This window comes from Cyrtonyx montezumae, unplaced genomic scaffold (genome assembly GCF_038088225.1).
Source record: "Cyrtonyx montezumae isolate F1298 unplaced genomic scaffold, pur_monq_1.0 scaffold_82, whole genome shotgun sequence".
Lineage (NCBI taxonomy): Eukaryota > Metazoa > Chordata > Aves > Galliformes > Odontophoridae > Cyrtonyx > Cyrtonyx montezumae.
Window position 1 is genome coordinate 203,113 of NW_027072092.1, and position 20,486 is coordinate 223,598.

Genomic DNA, 20,486 nt, shown 5'->3' on the forward strand with positions numbered 1-20,486 from the left:
CGTGGTGCCCCAACCTCACGTCCCCCCACAGCTCCGGTTCCTCCCCTTTTGGGTCCCCCATCCCTGTGCCTCTTTGGGCCGAGTGTGACATATCTCCCTGCTCTGTCACCACACTGGGACTGTGCTGGGGGATGTCCCTGCCAGTGGCAGAAGCAGGGAGGGGGGGTTGGGTACCCCGTGCCATCCCCCCCACCTCTCACCCGTTGGTCCCCAGCGGTGGTGACCGCTGCTGTGGGGTCACATTGTGGACCAAGATTTTCAAAGCACATCTCTGTCCCCTTCCCAGAGCTGAAGGTATAACTGGAAGCCTGCAGCCAGGTGCTCTTGTCCCAAAGGACCAAAGTGACCGAGTTCAGACAGCCCTCAGCTCTGCATGGGGACAATCCCGTGGGGCAGGGGAGGACCCCACTGGGAGCATCCCACCGGGGTGGGGATCCGCTCGGTGCTACACAGGCAAGCACAGGAGGAGGGAAGGGGACAGAGGGTCCACGTCCCTCCCTGTCACCCTGTCCTTCATCATCCTTGTCTGGGAAATAGTGGGGGGGAGTGTCAATGTGAATAAACCGTTTTTTAATGGACCAAATAACACAGGTGATCCCGTTTTGGTATACAGACCTTTTTTTAACGCTACCTTGGAACCATTGTCCTGAGCCTCAGCTCCCCTTCCCCTCCCCTCCCCCCCGTGGGAAACGAACCTCTTACTGCTTCATTTCTGCCTTTTTCTCTCGACTTATGCACTTTTTTGCCTTTTTTTCATAGCTGAAAAGCACCTAAACCTGTATTTAAAATAAATAAATAAATAAAAACGCTAAAAAAAAGAGAAAAAAGAAAAAAAAAAGAAAAGGAAAAAGCTGAATTGCTTCTCGTCACGTGTAAAATAAACCTCGTCTGTCTCTGCTCCCCACCCCACCCCTCCCCCCCGGTCGCATCTCAGTGCTTAGGAGGTGTTTCCTTCGGATCTGCCGCTCGGTTGGGGTTTGTCCCCGTGTTTTCCTTCCCGTGGGGCCGAGCACCCACTGGTGAACCGTCCTTCGGCCTTTTTAACCCCTCCCACCCCCCCCCATTGGAACGGACCGATTGATCCTCCACAATAAAAGTATGGTTTCTACCTGCCCGTGGTGCTGGTGTCGTTGCGGTGTGTTGGATGTTTCCTTGCACCCCTGGGGGGACACAGGGGGGGGGGGGAGCTGGGGACAGGGGGATGCTGTGGTCCTCATCCCTGGGTGCAGCCCCTGGGGGAGGGTTCACCGTCTGCATCCAGTCCTGGGCAGGGGGAATAGGCTCAGAGGTGGGGAGCTGTGCTCACCCTCTCCCAGCTCTGTTTGCAGTTCCCATTTCATCTGTGCTCCCTTCGGTCCCGGTGGTGCAAACCAGGAGAAGGCACGCAGTTAAAATCATAAATCCTTATTTCTTGGAGAAATCCTTTCCTGGGATTCTGAGGGTCCCTGCGCAGCCCCCACCGCTTTTTGGGGTTTGCTGCTCCGTTCCGCACCCCGGGATGAGCAGTCCCGGGCATCATCCGCAACACAGAACGGCAGAAGAGATAAAACCCGGCTGCGTGGCCGCTGCTGCCGCTCCCGTACCGATTTGGGACGGACCGAAATGGGGCGAGAACCCGAACTCAAAAAAGCGCTGCAAAGGGTCCCGCCCGCGTGCGGGGCTCTGCGGGGCAGCCGCTCCCACCCGTGGGGTGGGCACCTTTCCAGGGGGACCCCTTTCCAGGAGGACCCCTTTCCAGGAGGACAGTGGGGTCCCCTGAACCCCGGGGTCGTTTCAAGCCGACGGAGCTCAGCCGGAGCCTTTGGGATCGCCGTGCGGGGCCGCAGCCGGGCTGCACGCGTGCGCCCACCCTCTCATCTCCCGGCCGGCTGCGGGGATCGGCATCACCTCCCCGAGCTGCGGGGGTCAGCATCGTTTCCCCGAGCTGCGGGGGTCAGCATCGTTTCCCCGAGCTGCGGGGCTGTGGGGCTGCGGAGGGGACCTCGGGGACGGCGCTGGGGACACAGCCGCGCCCCGGCGGCCGCTCGCTCCTCGCCATGCTGGATATCTTCATCCTGATGTTCTTCGCCATCATCGGCCTGGTGATCCTGTCCTACATCATCTACATGCTGTAGGAGGGATGCGGCTCCGAGCAGAGCCCGGTACGGGTGAGCCGAGGGCTAATTACCGGGTGGGGGGGGGGGGGGGTGCATTTATTGCTGTTGGCCCCCGCACGCTGCTGTTATGTGCTGGGGGGGAAGGAGGGCACCGGCGGCCGTTGCTCGGTGCCGGTCGCCCCGTGGGAGCTCCCCCTCCCCCGGGTAAATCTGATCCCGGTGCTCTGCTTCAGTTCCCACGGGGGGAGGGAGAAAGGGACAACGCGTTGTGGGGGGGGGAGAGGGGGACGCGAGGAGGGACGGCGGCTGCGTTATTTAAAAGGAGGTGAAGGGGAGACCCGGTGCCTCCGCCCCCCATCCCTCAATAAGGAGCTGCGAACCCCCCCCACCGCTGCTCACCAGCATCTCCCTTCTCTCCCGCAGATCCTTCTGGAACAGTGTTGCCCCCTCCCGGAGCCGAAGGACGGAGCACGGGGCCGAGGAGATGAAGGAGAGAGATGCCCCCCCCAAACCCCACCTCCCCCCAGTGCATGGGATGAGCGCTTCGGGATCGGCCCTTCGGGTTTCACTTTAGAAAGCGCTTAGAATTATTACTGTGTGTGTGGAAAAGGTCCGACGCGATGAAATAAAAGGAGGAATGGCACAGGAGGAGGGGGGGTCTGGTGGTGTCGGCGCTGCCCCCATCCGGCGCTTTGGCCGCACCAAATCCGAGTGCCCGGAGCGACGCTGCTGTCCCGTGGGGTGAAAGGGGGAGGGGATCCGTGGGGTGAAAGGGGGAGGGGATCCCGCCCAGGGCGAAGAAAAACCTTTCTGAGCTTTGTTTTCCCCCAGCGTGGAGAGGTCTGGGGGGGCTGTCAGGGGCAGAGGGAAGGTTTCTCCTGTTGGTTTATGGAGCCCTGCCTGTCCCACACGGCACCCTGTGCAGAGTGCACGGTCCGTCCCTCTGCAGCAGAGGTTTTGATCTCGTGGCCTCTCCTCTAATTGCAAGCAATTAACACCTGAAACATCTCATGTGGGGAAAGCTGCTGTGCCCCATCAGCTGGTAGGTGGGTGGGGGGACAAGGGGGGGACCCAGAGAGGGGACCTCGGGGTGGGTGGGTCGGGCTCTGGAGGGAGGCTGCAGAAAGCAGGGGGGGCTCAGGGACACTGTGTGCAGCCCACGGGATGCTGGAGGGGTCCTGCTGCAAAATCCTGGGGAGAAACACCAAATCAGTGGTGGGTCTGAGGCCCCGGCCCCGGGCAGAGCGTTCCTCTCCACACCAAATATAGTCGAAAATGTGAACTATTCCGGGAGGAATTTCTTCACACATAAGTCACGATTTCAATAACCTCCGCTTGGTGAGCCTGGGTCTGATGTCAACATCTGCAGCGATTAAGAGAGAGTGAGTAAGGAGGAATGGAATGGAAACTCAGCTGAGTGTGAAACCAGGAACGATCCTTCCCTCATCCCCCCAGCTCTCAGCTGCCAGCTCTGCCCTGCGGCCCCACGGCAGCCCCGTGGGACGCGGCACCGCTGCGTGGGTGAGGGGCAGTGGGGTGGGAAGGGGCTGGGAGCTGCAGAGCGGTGTGTGCAGACAGGTGGACACAGGTAGCCTGGTGCTGCTGCTCTTTAAGAGGTCAGAGCCGGAGGGGGGGGGGGGGGGCACTCCAGGCTGCTCTCCCTCACATCCGCGCTAATTAGCAATCAGTCCGGGGCCACTCGGTTTCGGACAAAGGATCCCGCTTCGCTCAATAGCCGCGGGAGCTCTGAGGAAAGACGCTGCTCGAGGGGAAAGCTTTCAGCTCTGCCATCTACCGGAGATCCGCCGCCGCCCGCGGTGCTCGCAGCTCCGGGGCGTCGAGGCAGAGCCTCGGCTGAGCGACGCTGGGGGAGGACCTCCTTTGCAGCCCTGCGATGTGGGTGAGCATGGCATCCCTGTTTGATTATTCTGCTGTAATGATCTCCCTTTGTCTGCCGTGCTGTTTGAGCTGCTTACTGTGTTAACAGCACATCTGCACGGTGCCTTAGCAGCTTTGTTCTGTGCAGGCAGGAGAGGGCACCTCTTGTTTTGGGGAAGAGGAGAATAAGTGGGCGGTGTGCAGCCAGGGCAGGTGACTTTTTGGGGATCAACTCTTTCTGCCAAAACTGAGCACAGAATCTCTGCGGCACTTCTGCTGTGGGATCCAGGAGTCTGAGATCCCCTGGCAGATGGGAGGAATATGGTCGTGCTTTTCCAGTTATGTCTGTCTGTTTGTCTCCCCGCGTTCCCAAGAGAAAACAAAAGGAAAAGATCAAAACGTTTTTGGTTCTGACCTAAGATAACATCCTTTACTTCGTGTGTGTGCATTAAATAGGAAAACTGGGCATACACAGTGGGAAAAGAGTGTGGCTCACGTTCCCAAGGCGAGGGGCAGGACTCAGTGGGAGCGCAGCAAAGGGTCCGTGAACTTCAGGGCGTCAAGCAGAGCTGCTGCCTCTCATGGTCAGGTAGAGCACCTCCTTGTGGAAGCTGGCCTGCGCGTTCACGAGGTGGAACAGGTTCAGAAAGCTGCTGTCCTCTTCGTTGTGATTCCCTGTCCGTACAGAAAGGGGAAAAAAAAAACCCATCTTAATGACATGGAGTGACTTCTGTGAAGGTGAATGCTGTCCTGTGCTCGTGGCCGAGGCCAAATCAGTGGATTGTGCTTAGATTTATGAGGTGTCAGCAGTGCTGCACCTGATGGCAGTTGCTGTGTTGGTCAGTGCTCGGTGCTAGCTCGTGGTGGAGGAGCTCACCCTGCAGGCTTACCGGCCAGCACCACCTGCACCAAGTCCATGACCATGTGAACAAAGGTGTTCTCCACGCCCTGCAGGAAGACGTTTCTCTCTCCTGGAGTGCTGAAAACCTTGCAGACCTTCTGCATCATTTTTACTGCCCAGTCCATGCAGTAGAGGTCCTTCTCGCAGACCTGACAAATGAGAAACACCGTTTGTGATGTGTACAGTGCTAAAAAGGCAAGCTCAAACCTCAGCTTTAACAACTGGCTAATGAATGACTGCACTGGCTGCAGGCACAGCTAACTGTGGGGCTGGACAAGTTATCACTGGGGAATCTCCTCAGCCTTTTGCTGGAGGAAGCTCTCCTCAGGAGCAGGCTTGCAGAGGTGTGTTGGATGGGGACCAGAGAGTGAAAGAGGGACCGATCTCCTGCTGGACTGCTCATGGATCATAGGAGTAGATGGGGAAACAGATTTTTTAAGTCTAAGAAAGCAAATCTGGGAGGGCCTGCTCAGCAGTACTCACCAAGGCCAGGAAGACCACAAGTCTGGCTAACTCCACAGCTCTCCCATTCACAGCTTTGCTGGCCATGAAGGTGAAGCAGATGTTGTTCCCACTCAGAATGAGAAGCCGAGCGTTGTTCTCCAGCAGCCACTCCCGGGGAACGACTTGGGAATGAAATTGAGACAATCTTAGTGAGCTTTAAACAAAAAGGAGCACCTTTGTGGACTGTTCTGGAAGATGTGCTGGCTCTGGTAGCTAACCAGGCTCGGTGGGGGGCTGCCCTCTGGAATGCAATCAGAGCAATGAAGTCACACAGGCAGCTCCTGCTAGCACTACAGTTAGGGCTCCTCACAGTGCCTTCTGTGATGTGATCTCCCCCAACACAAACGTTCAGTGCAGGCACTCGTGGTGTTTGGCAGAGTTTTGGTTTGAGAAATCTTGTTTGGCTCACGCAGCCTGGGCAATGTTTCCTTAACAGGGTTTGAAAGAGCTTGGATTTTAAAGGTCTTCACAGATTCTTGAGACACTTCACAATGGGGAAAGACAGCCTGCATTTATAAGCTGGGTTTCTCTCTTCCCTATTGCCCAGCTTCCAAATGTAATGACTTTTCCAGTTACCCCTCAGCTACTGTAAGGAATATTGCAGTTGTTTTCCCAAGGCATTGTGTGTCTGAAGCACAATTAACACTGGATTTGGAAGATGTGAGCATATAATCCCACAGATTGAAAACGATTTAAAGGTAGAAATGCACCTGACAGCTCATCCACGAGGCTGATAACATCATCTGCTGTCCACTCTCTTGCTTCTGCATCGTACAGGAGCTTAATGGCATCTGCAAGACCTTTCATACTGGCCTCATCTGTTGGTCCTTCTATCATTTTCTGCCAGACCACGTGTCCTGAGCAATATTAATCACAACTCCTCATAAGGGACAAAGTCATGGTTTTTTTTAAGTAAGGAAAGTGGGCCTTAAAGCAGAGTCAGAGGAAGGGAATTCAGGTCATGTAATTCAGTTTTGGTGGCAGTGAGATTTTTCTTCCATTGTTTTGTAGGGGTTGTAGCAGCAGCAGCACAAATCACAGGGTGATTTAAAGTCTGATTTAATAGCAGTGAAAGAGTGTGCTTTTCTTCAGGGAAGCAGATGCTTCTTCGAGCTGTGTTTGATCTAACTCTGCCTTAAGTGGGGGAGAGCAGAGGGAGAGGGGTGTGATTTCTTCACTTTAACTGTAACCTCTTTGGTTTTGTATCTACATTTGTCACATTCAGCTGAAGGATTTCCTTCTAGGCGATACGATTACATCTGCTTTGCACAAAGCCTGGTGTCAGAAACGCTACGTCCTAAAGGAAACCTCATTCTTACAGAACACATTTTGGAAAGATCCCCCCCCACCCCCAGCAGAACTACTTGCCATCGAGAGACGACACTGGCCCAAAGATGATGTACAGCAGGCGGGCTTGGTTGACCATTGGCCATGGCTTCAGAATCCGGGTCAACCAGAAGGCAGAATCGCTGCGGTGAGTCCAGTGGTTGAGCAGGACGCTGCGGCAGAACAGCCTGACCCTCAGCTCCAGCTTCCTGGCACTCCCTGGGGGAAACAAACCAACCAAACCTCCAGTGCGTGTGCGTTCAGCTCTTGGTTTGATTACTCTCATCTTTTCTGGATGTGCTTCAAGGTTCAGCTGAGCTCGGTCACTCTCTGGTCTAGATGAGTGCTGTTTGCAGTCATCGAGATCCATTTTCTGGCTTCTCCAATTTGATTTTGTAGGAGTCTGCTTTGCTGATTACCTGGCTTGCAGCTGACGACTGTCTGTACTTTACGGGGTAAATTGCTCAGCTCACAGAGGAAGTTGAAGACCCGGTGGCACTCTAACTCATCCCAGCCTGCTATTAGGCTCTGAAGATTACAAAAGAGAGAGGGGAAAATAGATGGATCGAGCTGTAGATTTAGATAAGAATGTGATTTCTCATGTGAGATAAATACAGCCTGTCCCCTCCCACCACAGCCAAGGCTTAAAACAGTCTTACACTTCTTAACATCTTGAAAAATGAATAGATTAATAGGTAGGATGAATTTTCTTTGGTGATATTTGCCTTCTCTCCAGAAAGATATCATACCTGCAGAAATACCCCATAGCACTGTAATCCTACACAATGCAAGGGACTCGGACAGCCATTAAGTTTAAAGCAGGAAACCTGTAAGCACAGAGCACTAATTAATGATGATCACTCCTTGTGTACGTCAGCACTGATCTGAGGGATCTGGAATTCAAACTCACTGTACTATGGGGATGACCTCCAGCAGAGGGACAGTGAGGGACCATCCCACCACAGATTACTGTGAGGAAATTCAAATGATTCAGAGCACTGGGGAGAAGAACGTGGACTTACTTCGGAGAGAACCTTGTGTATGTACTTCAGCCTGTCTTTGGTAGGTAGCAGGAGGGTGCATCTCTTAAGCAACAGTCCTGCAAAGCAAGTAAACCAACTGTGAGTACCTCACGTGGTAATCTGTCACTGAACTGCCTTAAGCACTCCCATCAGGTGCGTGCAGGCACTGCTGAGGTCAATGTTCTACTGACTAGATCAGACTTTGGAGAGAGCTCTTCGCAGCCAAGATGGAAATGTTCAGCCAGCAGTCCCAGGTAGCAGTGCAGCCAGCAGCACGCCGGGCTGGGAGGGCTGAGCAGAAGGCACTGCCCCTGGTTCTGCACAGCAGAATCTCTTCTCTGTGACAAAGCTCGTTGCCACCATCAGTTCTGACTCAAGTCCATTTTAATCACTGAAATGTTGACCCCACTGCAGGTGCTGGGAGGCTGTGCCATGCACTGGAGGTGGTCAGACCGCATAAGTTGAAGTGAGATGTATGGCACACGCAGGCCCTGCAGGACCTCCAGACAGCAGTGGCTTTTTCCCATTGAGTCCATCTTTCCTGCTGTAAAGTAAGTATTGATTTTGTAACTGACCCCTTAACAAAAACATTCTCTTGAGCCCTCTGCTGATGACAGACGTTGCCAATGATCTATGGGCTTTGGAGATGCTGTGTTTTTGTTACTAGGCCTGCTCTGATGTGGGGCTCACACCCCTGTTTAAACAAGTTGCTGTTTCACGTGGGTGCCCAAGCCAATTTTAATTAAAACCAACAACAAAACCCATAACTTTAGGGTATCAGCTTCATTTTAAAACAAGTCAAGCACTGAAGTGATTTTAAGACACCTCAAAATCTACGTGGATTGCTTACAATGAGGTATCTGTGATCTAAGTAGATGTGACAGCATTCATTTGCCCTGTGTATGCCTTCAGACCATACTTACACCTGTAACTGCATTGAACCAGCATGTTGTTTTATTTCCCTGTCAAATAAACATTTGTTTTTTAATCAAATGGATAAGTTAACACAGCTCAAATTAGGTTTTAATTGCATTTGTATTTCTGATTGATTACTGCTTACTGTGGTTGGGTGAAGATAGGTTTTGGTGTTCTAGATGCACAAGAAATAATGTTCCACTTCTCAGTGGAGGGCTGAGTTCGAATAAATGCCTTTAAAATTTCAGGAAGAGAAGTGAGAAAGCAATTTCTAACACGAGGGACTAGAGCTGGTGGTAAGGAGGAGCTGGTCCTTTCAGAACCAGACTGCATTTAAGCACAGCAGTGGCATTTCCCAGACTGAGGAATGCAATCTACTCCAAAGTGACACATGAAGGCAGCCTGAGCAGCCAAATTCCTCCGGTGAGCACGGGGCCTGGGAGTCCTGCTCTCTGCTGCACTTTCCAGTTGTGGTGTCCAAATAAACTAAATTTGGAAAAGCCTGCTATTGAGGATGGATCCCAGTTCCTCTGCTTTCCATTTAACATGGGGAAAAAAAAAACAAAACTTTGTGGAGGAGGCAGAAGAGACAGTATTTTGTCCAACCCTGAGAGGTTTTGGCATCTTTTCAAGCAATTCTTCCCCCCCTCCAGCCCCCTAATTAATAGTATCTGTGTGGGCCATTTGGCACAAGGAGGAACTTTAACTTCCACAGGGAGCTGCACAAATGTTTTGGGCCATCCCCTCAGCATTTCACTAACCAATGGATAGAACAGAAGAAACCTTTTAACCAGGTTTGGTTCCCCTCTAATTGTTACCACTTGCATTAAAGGATCACCTAGAGATTTGTAGTGCTCTAATATATGGGATCCTTCTCTCTTGCCAGGCAGCTCGATGTTATGAAAGTCTTGCAGTAAGAGCCTTCGGTTTCCTGATGGGGTTGAGATGTAATTAATCAGGAGGTTGCTGATGGCTTTTGACACCATGCTCAGCATGCTGATGTCCCTCACTGAAAAAGCAAAACCAGGTACGTGTGTAAGTCTTTACTGCAAGAAAAGTGCTCGTGGCAGTCAACAACTTTACCTTCAAAAGTAGGCCTAGAAAGGATGTTTATAATTGATGGATTGATTTCTGTTTAGCTCATTTTCCAACTGACTGTGATAATTAGAAATGTATTTATCTGAGAAATACTTCTCACATGATGAGCAAAAAGTACTTCGAGCAGTCTGCAATTATACTTTACTTTTTGGTCACGTATATGTTTATGTATATGAGATGTATATATCACATTCATAGATCTAAAAGCTGAAAATTCAGATAACGAGTCACATAAAATGTCTTCAACTCACCAAAAGGTAAAACATTTTAAATAATAATGGCTTCTTCTAAATGGAGAAAAAAAAAAGTGGTAATGTTCAGATATTGAAAATAAAACCTCTTTTATTGGACCCTCACCTGAGAGATACCTCAACAGCATTTGAAAGATCTCTAGTGGTAGTGTTTTAAAGTATCCAAGTGTAGACTGAGGTTGGGAATCTGTGTCCACAGTGTTGCAGCTCTGCCTGGAGTGATGCCTACTGCCCCTGTATTTCTGGTTAGGGAGGGAGGCACAGCTGGTCCTTGCAGTGGATGTCATTGTTTTGCAGGTCCCATGCATTTATCCTAGGGAGAAAAGAGGACAGTCATGTTTTCAGATGAGGAAAATATATCCAAACATAAGAAGAGGAAATAACTCAACTGTGGACACAGGGATGGAGTGTGAAAATCTTGGTCAGGCGTGTAGGATAAATCTTAGTCTGCATTTAGTGCAACACAGTTCTTCACTTGAGGACAGCATTACAAGTTGCAGTAATTAACAACATTCTCTTACCTTGTTATGCAAATTATTCAACAGAATAAATAACAAAATAGGGGTAGTGATGTTACAAAAGGTATTTTTGTTACTCGATTGCTTTAGAGTAATAACTCCATACATGTATGCTTGCACCTGACCAAACAAAAAGATTACAGGTGACAAAGTTGCAAACCATCTTTATCCTGCAGCATTTATGCTGATAGATGGCTTAATTTCATTTAACAACTGTGTGCAAAGAAATGGAATGGGATTGCTTAATTCAGTGAGCCAGGTTTTCCCAAAATGAGGGCCTGAAAAGCAACGAGTTCTTAAAGATAAATAAGTTTTTGATCTGCCTTCTGGTCTGAGCATCTAGGGTAGGCACACTCCGCATTGTCAAACAACAAGATTTAGTGATTCACTACATCTTAAACATTTTACATCTCTTTTTTTCTTATTTTTTGATTCTGACAGCTGAGGATTCAGGGAAGCTGTCAAAGAGAATGAGTGCTGCTGTTAATTACAAGGGCTGGCAGCTCTGGTAGTAACACAACTGGAATCTGTCCAAGCTGCAGTGCAACATCCCAGCTACTATCAGCGGGAAATATGCTTGCAGAATAGACTTCATTGTTTGAAAGATTAAAAATTTACCAAAATTGCAGAAAACAAGCTCCGAACATCCCTCATATTTATTGCTGAAGCATGCAAGCCAGGCCTCTCTGATACACCACATCCACAATGGAAGCTCTGTTTGTACTGACAGCAGAAAGAATATGGGGCATTCAATTGAAAGTGTTACAGATGGGTTTGGCTGAGGGCGGTGTAGAGCCTGCATTGTTAGGAGTGAGGAAGTCATACTCCACTGGAAACATTTTCAGTTTAGGTATGTTACAATCCTAGCTAGCGCTTTGTAGCTCCACAACGACCATAAAGCAAATGTATCTGCTCCACAGTGAGTGTTTCACTTGGCTTTGCTAAAGCAAAAGATAGAAAACTGACACAGGTTCCGAGAATCCTGTAAGAGCCTTCAAGAAATCACCCGCAGATGAACAGAAAAGCCTCGGTTTGCTTCCTCTCTGGCTTGACGTGGTTTTTTTTTTACTTCTTAGGGAATTCAACCAGAGCAGTGCAGCGGTCTGTGTGCCTCCATCTGCTGCTGGGACTCTGCTTACTCAGAGAATTGCTTAATGGAGACTGGAAATTGAAAGGTAAACGTTAAATATTTAACAAGCTCAACCCTTAGCACTGTCCAGGAAGGTTCATCTTATTTGTTACTGTAACCTAATTTGTTTACAAGGCAGAAAGCATCAACTTCCTATGGTCTGTACAATGTTCCTTGTCCTTAAGCAGCTGCTAAATTCCTGCTAAGGGACGCCCTCCTGCCCCAGTCCATATTTCCCTGAGCACCCTGTTAGCGTTTGGCAAACACTTGTTACGAAAGCTTGTTGACTTTGGAGAGGAGTTCGGATCCTTTCCATTTCCCTCACTCCTGGGGAGTGCCATAAAACGAACCCCCTCAAACATCAGCAGGGATTTACTGCTCTTCCGCCTCGGTGGAAACACTCAAGCTCAGGTGAGCCATGGCAAGCTGCCACAGATGTGAGTTTGGTTACCCCGTGGCTCACGCTGACACCTCACAGGCAGCGTAATCTTTACAGGAGCAGCTCGATAACCACCCAGATGAGCCAACAACTGCAAAGGCAACACACAGCTCCAGGGATCGCACTGTGGGCAGCAATGGGGCCCTCAGCATGGGGCTATCTACCCCTATGAGGCAGCAGTGTGTGCTGGGTGGGTCACGCTCGGCCTTTTACCGGCACTGCTGAGGGACCTTAGTCCCCATGTCCCCCCCCCATGACACAGAGCCGCACCCCGGCCCACACTGGGGCCTGCAGGCCGCACCTACCCTCAGGCCGCACTTGCTCGGCTCCGTCCTGCCGCGCACACACACCCCGCAGCCTGGAGGGGAAACAAACCCGCAATTAACGTCCTTGGAATGAGTTTGATTGAGTTTCGCTCACCCTTCGCCCCCTCCCCCCTCATCCCCCCACCGTGTCCCTCAGCACCTGCTTCAGTGGGGCGCAGTGTGGGCACTTAGCGCCTGTGGGGCACAGCCGCGTTTGTGTACTTCAGAGGGCGGGTTTGGCTGTAGGCCGGAGCGGACATGTTTGTAGGCCCAGCACAAACGCTTCCCTTCTCAGGGCGACGCTGAGCAGTCGGGCCGGTCTTGTGTAACACCAGGCGTCGTGGAGGGAGCAAACTACTGAAGGAGCTTTCCAGAACGGTCGGTCCTAATCTCCACTCCCCGCCCTTTCCTGAGGACGCTGCGTTAATGGCTGACGGGGATTACTTTCCCGCCTTTTTCTCCCTCAGAGGCCCTTTCCTGCCTTTTTGGCCCCGCCCCCTTCCTGGAACACCCCCCCCGCGCGTGGCCACGCCCCTCTAATGAATAATTAACCGCGGGCGGGCGCTGTGCCTCCATTTCAGATGGGATGGGGCTGCAGGTGCGCGGTGTCCTCAACCAGAGAGGGACCTCAGGGTGAGGTTTAATAAGGGCAATGGTAGGGTGCTGTGCCTGGGGAGGAATAACTGCGTGCAGCAGGACGGGTTGAGTTGCTTGAGAGGAGCTCTGAGAGGACCTGGGGTCCTGGTGGCCGAGAAGGACAATGGGAGCTGGGTGGGCAGCAGGGACAGGGAGCGATGCTCCCCCTCCGCTCTGCCCTGGTGAGGCCTCACCTGGAGCACTGTGTCCAGGCTCCTCAATGCAAAGCAGGCAGGGAGCTGCTGGAAAGAGTCCCGCGGAGGGCACGGAGATGATACAGAGCCTGGAGCATCTCTCGTGTGGGTCAGAGGGGGATCTGATCCACGTCTATAAGTACGGAGGTGTGGGAGGCAGAGCGATGGAGGACTCTTCTGAGCAGCGTGTGGCGATAGGACGAGGGGAAATGGCCACAAACTGAAGCTTTGCACCGATGTGCACAAGAGCTTCACAGTGATGGAGCACTGGAGCTGCACACAGAGGTGGTGGGGTCTCCTCTGTGCAACCTGGGCTGAAGCTGCAGGGGTTGGTGTTCCTCCCCCGTGGCACTGCAGGAGTTGGGTTGGGGTTGTCCCCGGGGATCCTCATGGTCCCATCCAACTCGGGGTACTCCAACACCGAGGTGATGCTGGCCATGCTGTTCCTGTGCAGCTCCTGCAGTGTGGTCACCAGGGCAAGCTCGTAGCACAGGGCCTGCGTGCACAGTGATGCCTCAGCACCAAGGCAACGTGCTGTGCATGCATCTCAGAGCAAAGCTGCGGCCGTGTGTGACAGCAGCGTGGCACCATCCACGCTGCGATGGTTGTTAGCAGGAGCTGACAAACCGCCCTGGCACTGTCACATGGGCACAGCACTGCTGAGTGGAAGGGAAACCTTGTGAGCTGCCAAACCAAACTGATTTTTAGAGCAGTGTTATTCCTCCTCAGTGCTGCTCCCGAGGGAGCTGTCTGTAAGTCGCCAGCTCTCCGGGGATGCAGATGAAGCCCCGGGGAGAGGTTTTCGTGCTGCTCCTAAGGCGCTTCCCATACGATGGCAGCAGAGGGCTGCAGCTGCTGTAGAGCACTTCTCCCAGTGCGTTTTTCTGCTGCCACGGTGGTGTGGGGCTTTTTTTTCTGGTGGGGGACGTTGGTTTGGTGATGTTTCTTTTCCTCTGGGGACTTTATTAGAATCCTAAAGGTTAGAAAATACTGCTGAGGTCGCCTGGTTGGACCACCAACCCCTCAGCATCGTGCCTGCTGAGCCTTGCCCTTTTCTCATCTCAAAGGTCTCCTCTAAGATGTTGGTTATGCTCAAGCTGGGCAGGTCCTGATGGCAAAGTAAAGAGAACTGGAGGTGAAAAACTAGGCTCTTCAGAAAAAACTTCTTTTAGCAACGCTGAAATAGTAATAGAGCTGCATTTAAGGGATGCCAGACCATCACACTGCCCTGTGTGTCCATTTGCACCGATGGTGCTCAGGGAAAATGGGGTGGATACGGAGTGCCCTTCTCCTGCTCTGTCTTTCTGGAGCCTGGCAGTGGCTTACGGGCTTCCCGAGTCCCATGTAACACACACAGCTTCATAACCATGTGCAGCCACTTAGTGATTGGCATAATTAACGACAGCAACGTTGGCACTGGGTTTGGAAATTGAGTTGCACTGTGTGGTGATGGTATTATCTCGTGTTTGTTTTACAGTTTGGTTGAGTGAGTCACGGCGTTGTTGGTTTTCGTTATTATTTGAGGTTCTGTAATCCCAGCCAATGTTTGTGAGCTGCTCTGGGCTGACGGGATGAAAGCTCATAAGGGAAAAGTGCAATTGAGCTTTATAAACAACGGTGATGGTGCTGCTGGAGTCGTGGGGAGCTGCGAGGTGGATGGGAACACCAATAGGAACAGCATCCACTGCACAAGGATCACATCACAAGATGGAAAGAAGAAGAGGCCACAGCAGGAAGGCATAATGCTCCCAGGTTTCACGTCGCTTACTCTGCTGAAATCACATTTTTTCCTCGTTTGCCAAATGTGTGATTCCTCCTGAGGTTTCAGTGGAACAGAGAGGTCATTAAGGAGCTCTGATGCAGTCTTTCATTTGCAGTGGAAGTGAGCGCTGCATTCGGTCATTGCAGAATGACAGAAGCATGCAATTAGGGGATGGTGCTCAGCTCATCCGGCGCCTGCACTTCTCTGCAGTGTGCAAGGATGAGGAGGGGATGGAGGCTTTGTACAATCCCTTCAGTGAATTCTCCACCTGAAATTAATTCCTGTGTCCTCTTGGGTTTGTGGTTCTCTCTGAAGGCTGAGGAATGGCACAGGTCTGAGCAGGGCAGCAGTGTGTGTGCATATCCCAGGGCTGTGGCCCAGAGCTCTGGAGCAGTTGGATCTGCTGGGAAGGTGAGCAGAATTCTGACAATGCAGCGTCCTCTTTTAATGTTATCTCGCTTACAGAGCACAGCAATACGGATGAGATTTGCCCAGAGGGATTTAAAGGAACAAAGTGAATAGAAAATACAACAAAATAGGTAAACAGAGAGCAAATTACGAGTATTTACTTAATGCATTCCATGCACTCAGTGGTTGAGACGGCTCCTGGCTGCAGCTCCATGGTGCTGCATCATCCTCGCTGCAGGATAAGGACAAAGTGGCATCCTGTCAACACTTAAGACTGCACAAAAGCACAGCAGAGCCATCGTGGTGCATGGGATTCCCAGCTGCCCTCCTTCCTTGATGCTCTGAAATGTCTTAGTCTGGGACAGGTGAGGAAGGAGGGCAGGAACAGGCTGAATGTGAAGACTTGCCATTCTCTCCTTGCCTCTTCTACCTCACTTTGGATGCTGGTGGCAGCCGAGGGAAATTAATCATGCTCTGTCCTTCTACAGCCCCTTTCAGCCAAGGGTCTTAAAAAGCTCTGTGTGTCTTAAAGCATGGAGCTGCCCGAGGAACCCTGTGGAGGAGGGATGCCCTCAGCTGGAGCAGGAGGACTGAGGTTTCCCTTGGGGTCACTTGGAAGTTGCATGGCAGCACTGTGCAGTCCAGAGCTGAGTGTTCAGATGGAGGAAATGGGCTGAGAGAGCACGAGGTGGGTGCAGAGGGGCTCAGGGCTGTGTCCTGTGAGCGTTGCTCATCCTCCATCGGGTGTTTGGGATTCACCTCACACCTTGGCATTCCCTGAGCTCTAGCTGAGAGTCTGATCTCTAAGCTTTGCAATCTGTTCCTTCCCTAGAAATAATCTGACGTTATTCCTGTCTTCAGCTCTTCTGCATCTTCCACATTTGCAGGGGAATAGACGCCGATGCAAAAAAACAAGAAGTGGATAACCAGGAATTCATTAGCAAAGAGCTGAGCAAACCTGTCAGAGTTAACTGGTGCTCTTCCTTTCTGTTTCTTTTTAAGATGCAGCATTCAGCCCTAAGCAGATGGGAACCTGTCAGCACAACATGGAGATAATTATCTGTTTGAGCCATGGGAAGCTTCGTGGCTGAGAGGAAGTTATTGCAGCCAATGCAGTTCTGCTTTGTCATCTTATCAGCTTTCTCATATCGGAGCATCTTGGTGAGTTCCATTATTCCTCTGAAGAAACACTGCAAAAATCCTTGTTTCCATAGGGAGGTGCACTGATGATGTAGGAAACAGCCATCGATCTTCCATGGGTCTTTGGATTTGCCACGTATCAAAGCACAGAGATCTGACTGCAATAAATAACTGAGTTTTCCAATCATGCCTTTGTCGGAGCTGACGGTGGGGGTGGGCTCAGCCTGGAGCAGTCACTTTTGTCCTTTCCAGGTACTGCTGTGCAGCCTGGGTGGCATCTCAGGAAGTGCTCCATCACAGCAGCACAGTGCTGAGAGGCTCTTGTCCTTCCTCTGGAAATGGGAAGCTTAGAACCTCTTTACTTTTGAAGAGAGATGTCCTGACCCAGAGGAAGGTGGTGAATCTCTATGTTCCTTATTACACCTCAGTCTGGAAAATTACCTTTGACACATCTGGATCTGTTCTTCACTTCTGAGCCATCTCTGCTGCCACATTAAATTATTGTCTTGTGTCTCTGATTAATTAGTGCTGCTCTGCTCTGTGTCAGAGCCCGGTGCAGTTCACTGAGCAGCAGGGAGATGTGCTGCATGCATTTCTGATGCAGGAACCTGGCATCTTTCTGGGTGAAATGTAGAAGAAATATCATAACTATGGTGGGAGTGTTGTTTTTTTTTTGTGGTGGAGAGGGAGGAGTGCCTTTAGGTTTGTGAGAAGTCAGCCTCTTTTGTGATGTACTTCATTGCTGGGAAGCACCAGCTCCTGCACATGCAAATGTGTTAATCTGTGTGTTTAACCTGTTGGTTCTCTTCTGTGGAGGTTTAGAAAAAGGTGAATTCCCAATGGATTTTTGGGTTATGGAAACAGCTGCCTTCTGAGATGAGCATGTGTGTGATGCTCACTGTTACCTAAGCAAGTAATGCTTTTCCCTTTGAAAACACCCCCTGAGCATCTGCAAGTGTTTCACTTTTATTTTAGCGTTACTGCTAGCAAATTTACCATTTGTGAGAAAGGGAACTATTCCCATTCCTGCTTTCTAGATAAGGAAACCCAAGACACAGGCATTTAATATGAGGCAAGGACCTCAGGAGCCCTAATTCCCTGTTCCCAGTTGTAAGCAGAGCTTAATTCCGTGGCTCTTGTGAAGTGCAGCTCCAGAGCTGTGCATCTATTCAGGATTTCATTCCCCCACCCACGGGCCCTTTTGTAGCAATCTGCTCCCTGCTTGCTTTCAGAGCTATTAATTATAGTTCAGCCTGCTGCTGTACCTGAGCTTGCATTTGCATTTCCATGATGCAAACCCTTGTTTGTATGTGTAATGGCTGAAGTATTTTTTTTTCCATGCTTTGGGGATGATGCTTGGTGTGAAAACTGTTTGTGAGAGCTGAATTTTACATTTCTCTTTTCCTTATTTGCATATTATAAAGTACTTGCTCTGTATCTAATTATAAATCTGCTACTTCTCTGCTCATAAAAATAACTAGAACGTGGCACTGGGGTGGTAGAGTTCCTTTGTCACGTTTAAATTCCCTTCTGGCTGGAAAAGACACCTGGGGAGGGGGATGAACAGGATGCAGGGGGCATGGGAAGGTGAAAGGAAGGCTGAGAAGCAGATATGGTGCTTCATCTTCTTGACACTGCCACGTGGTGACAGCCATCAAAGTAAAAAGTAAAAGTAAAAGCAAAGTAAAAGCAGTGCCATCAAAGCTCCCATGGGAAATAATTTAATGATAGCCGTGGCTAATTGCAAGAGGGGCCCTTTCCTGTGGCTCATAACCTCCTTTCTGTTAACCCATCCTGTTGATCTCCTGTGAAGTAGTGAAGAGAGCCCAAAGCTGGAGGTGGTAACCAGAGCTCCCAGGTAAGGAATTTTTAAGGTGATTTGCATCTGTAGAATCATTTGGTAACACTGCAGAGATCAAAACACTAAACCTGACCAGAGAAAGTCAAATGGAGCCAGCAAATCTCATTGTTCAAGCCAAAAAGCCTTCTAAAATTCTCAACAAGTTGAGCAGATAAAATTAGAAGAAAATTACAGCCTCGATTCAAACCTCAATTACACCCGTTTTTCTCCTTGATATGTCCTGGGAACACCTCCTGATAGGATGTGTTATTACTGAAACAGAATTGGATGTCTTTAAAAAAAAGACATCTCTGTATTCTTAGAGTGGCCTTTAAAAGCAAGCGAGATGAAAATAATTCAGGCTCTGCTTAGAAGTCTGCAGCAACATAACCAATAATCCTTTGCGTGGTTTATTTTGAAAACGAAGCAGTCCAAAAAGGAAGGTTTTTATTTATATTAAGACTATACTCCATGCAGATAACCCACAGTAAATACATTGCATTAAAAGACAGTTAAAGTGCCTTTAGTCCCCCTAAAGAGTCCAACTGTGCTGTAAATTCAAGTATGTGGAAAGTAGGCCTCCAGTTAGTGAGAGGATATCTTGTGATCTGGGTCCTGCACTCTCTGAGGGGCTGACCCCCAGCTCTGCTGAGCCCCTGCCACGTTTTCCAGCTGTCTGGCAGCAGATGTGTGCTCTGCACCCCCAGAGCAGCCCAGCCCAGCACTGAGCCCTGGCCACAGCTGTAACACGGGCAGCACACACACGTAGGTCATGCTGTGAATCCAGCCCCAGTGCTGGGGTCGTTAGAATCCAGAGGACCCCCTTGGGATGCACCTAGAGATGTCGTGATACAAAGGTTTTGATTTTGCTTTTAATGTCCCAGTTGTCCTCATCGTGTTCTTGCTTCAGCACTTGGGAAGGGGCAAGATCAGCTGCTGTGTCAGAGTGGGGATGGGCTGCACGGGGCTGGTGCAGCTCACTGTGCTCCTGCAGGAGAGCAGTGCTTGGTGCTGGTAAAGACATTTCTCTCTTTCTTCTAGGCAACAGCAACATTACAGTTGGGTTTTAATGTAACAGACACCAAAGCTGTGTGCAAAGAAAACGCAGAAGAGATGGGTCCCTGCTGCCTCATGTGCTTCCCAGGAGTGAGCTCTGAGCACCCAGAGCTCATGGAAGGTAGGAGGGTGGCACAGCACACAGTGCCTCACTGCTCAGCACAGCAGAGCATTCCCTGCCAGGACCTGACCCCTCTGCCCAGGGCAAGACTGTGGGCAGAGCCTCAGCTGCTCTGTCCCACGGTGTGAGCCACTAGCACTGCACGTGCCCGTGCTCCTACAGAACCGAGGACAGGCTGTTGGTTTCTTTTCTTTGCTTGAAGAAGAAAAGGAAAAAACAAAAAGCCTTTCTGACTGCAGGCACTCAGACTTCTTTCCTGCATGACTTCTTGTGTCTTAATCACTTCTACACTATGGCACTTGGATGTTGTTTTTCTCCACCTGAGCATCTGATCTTTTGAATCCTTTTAAGATTCTGGCTGCAGCAATGCAGCTGTGACTTATACAGCTCCACTGCACCCCATTTAAAGTCTCTCTGCTTTTAAACACGCAGCAGTTCAGACTTGGTGGATGTTACCTGGCATCTTAGAGGCTGTAGGGTAAGAGGAATACCTAAAGATCTTCCTGTTACTGCATATGCAGTAGCAACAAAGCCATTGTTTGAAAAGATGAAAATCCAGAGAAAAAACCTTACCAGCTTATAACCATCCAGGGCAAAAACTAGGTGACAGCATTCCTCTGAGTTCTTTCTACTCCAGGGGAACAGGGGAAGAAACCACCTTCCAGTTGAAAGCTTTATTTGGAAATAAGGTTTATCTTCAAAATATATCTAAAGAGAAACTGCCTGGGTCATAATAACTTGGCACGACTCAGCCTGACTTGCCCTGCAAAAGCATTTGGTGCCTTTATGCTGTAATAAGATGCAGCAAAAGTCTCCCCAGTGGCTACGTATGAGGAAGTATAATCTAGGGTGTAAATGCCACAAAGCATCCATATTTATCTTTAATGGCTATATAAATTCAGCAGATGAGAAGGAAAACATTAATTAGACAGACCCTGCCTTTGGCA

The 20,486-nt window shown here is 50.3% G+C and overlaps 2 protein-coding genes and 1 long non-coding RNA gene across 3 annotated transcripts in view; 2 read left to right on the forward strand and 1 right to left on the reverse strand.

The window, feature by feature from the left end:
- RPL19 (ribosomal protein L19) overlaps nt 1-20,486 on the forward strand; it is a 203,873-nt gene that overhangs the window by 154,713 nt on the left and 28,674 nt on the right. The window lies entirely within an intron of this gene.
- Nucleotides 4,396-10,278, reverse strand: FBXO47 (F-box protein 47). The gene is made up of 10 exons (XM_065753843.1): nt 10,098-10,278; nt 9,481-9,651; nt 7,728-7,804; nt 7,455-7,532; nt 7,125-7,233; nt 6,748-6,924; nt 6,090-6,236; nt 5,359-5,501; nt 4,865-5,024; nt 4,396-4,649 (listed from the first exon to the last, which is right to left on the reverse strand). Exons 1-10 carry the CDS (start codon nt 10,276-10,278, stop codon nt 4,534-4,536), a joined length of 1,359 nt encoding a protein of 452 aa, XP_065609915.1. The 3' UTR covers nt 4,396-4,533.
- On the forward strand, nt 18,321-19,675 carry LOC136059685 (uncharacterized). The gene is made up of 3 exons (XR_010623300.1): nt 18,321-18,380; nt 19,404-19,479; nt 19,514-19,675. It is a non-coding gene; the product is annotated as an uncharacterized LOC136059685 (long non-coding RNA).

Excerpts from the sequence above, each read along its gene's own strand:
- FBXO47 (XM_065753843.1), bottom strand. The coding sequence starts at position 10,278 with ATGACATCCACTGCAAGGACCAGCTGTGCCTCCCTCCCTAACCAGAAA. Across the intron at positions 7,533-7,727 it reads TACACAAGGTTCTCTCCGAA|GTTTCCTGCTTTAAACTTAA; the intron begins GTAAGTCCACGT and ends CTGTGCTTACAG. Across the intron at positions 5,502-6,089 it reads CCTCGTGGATGAGCTGTCAG|TCGTTCCCCGGGAGTGGCTG; the intron begins GTGCATTTCTAC and ends TTCATTCCCAAG.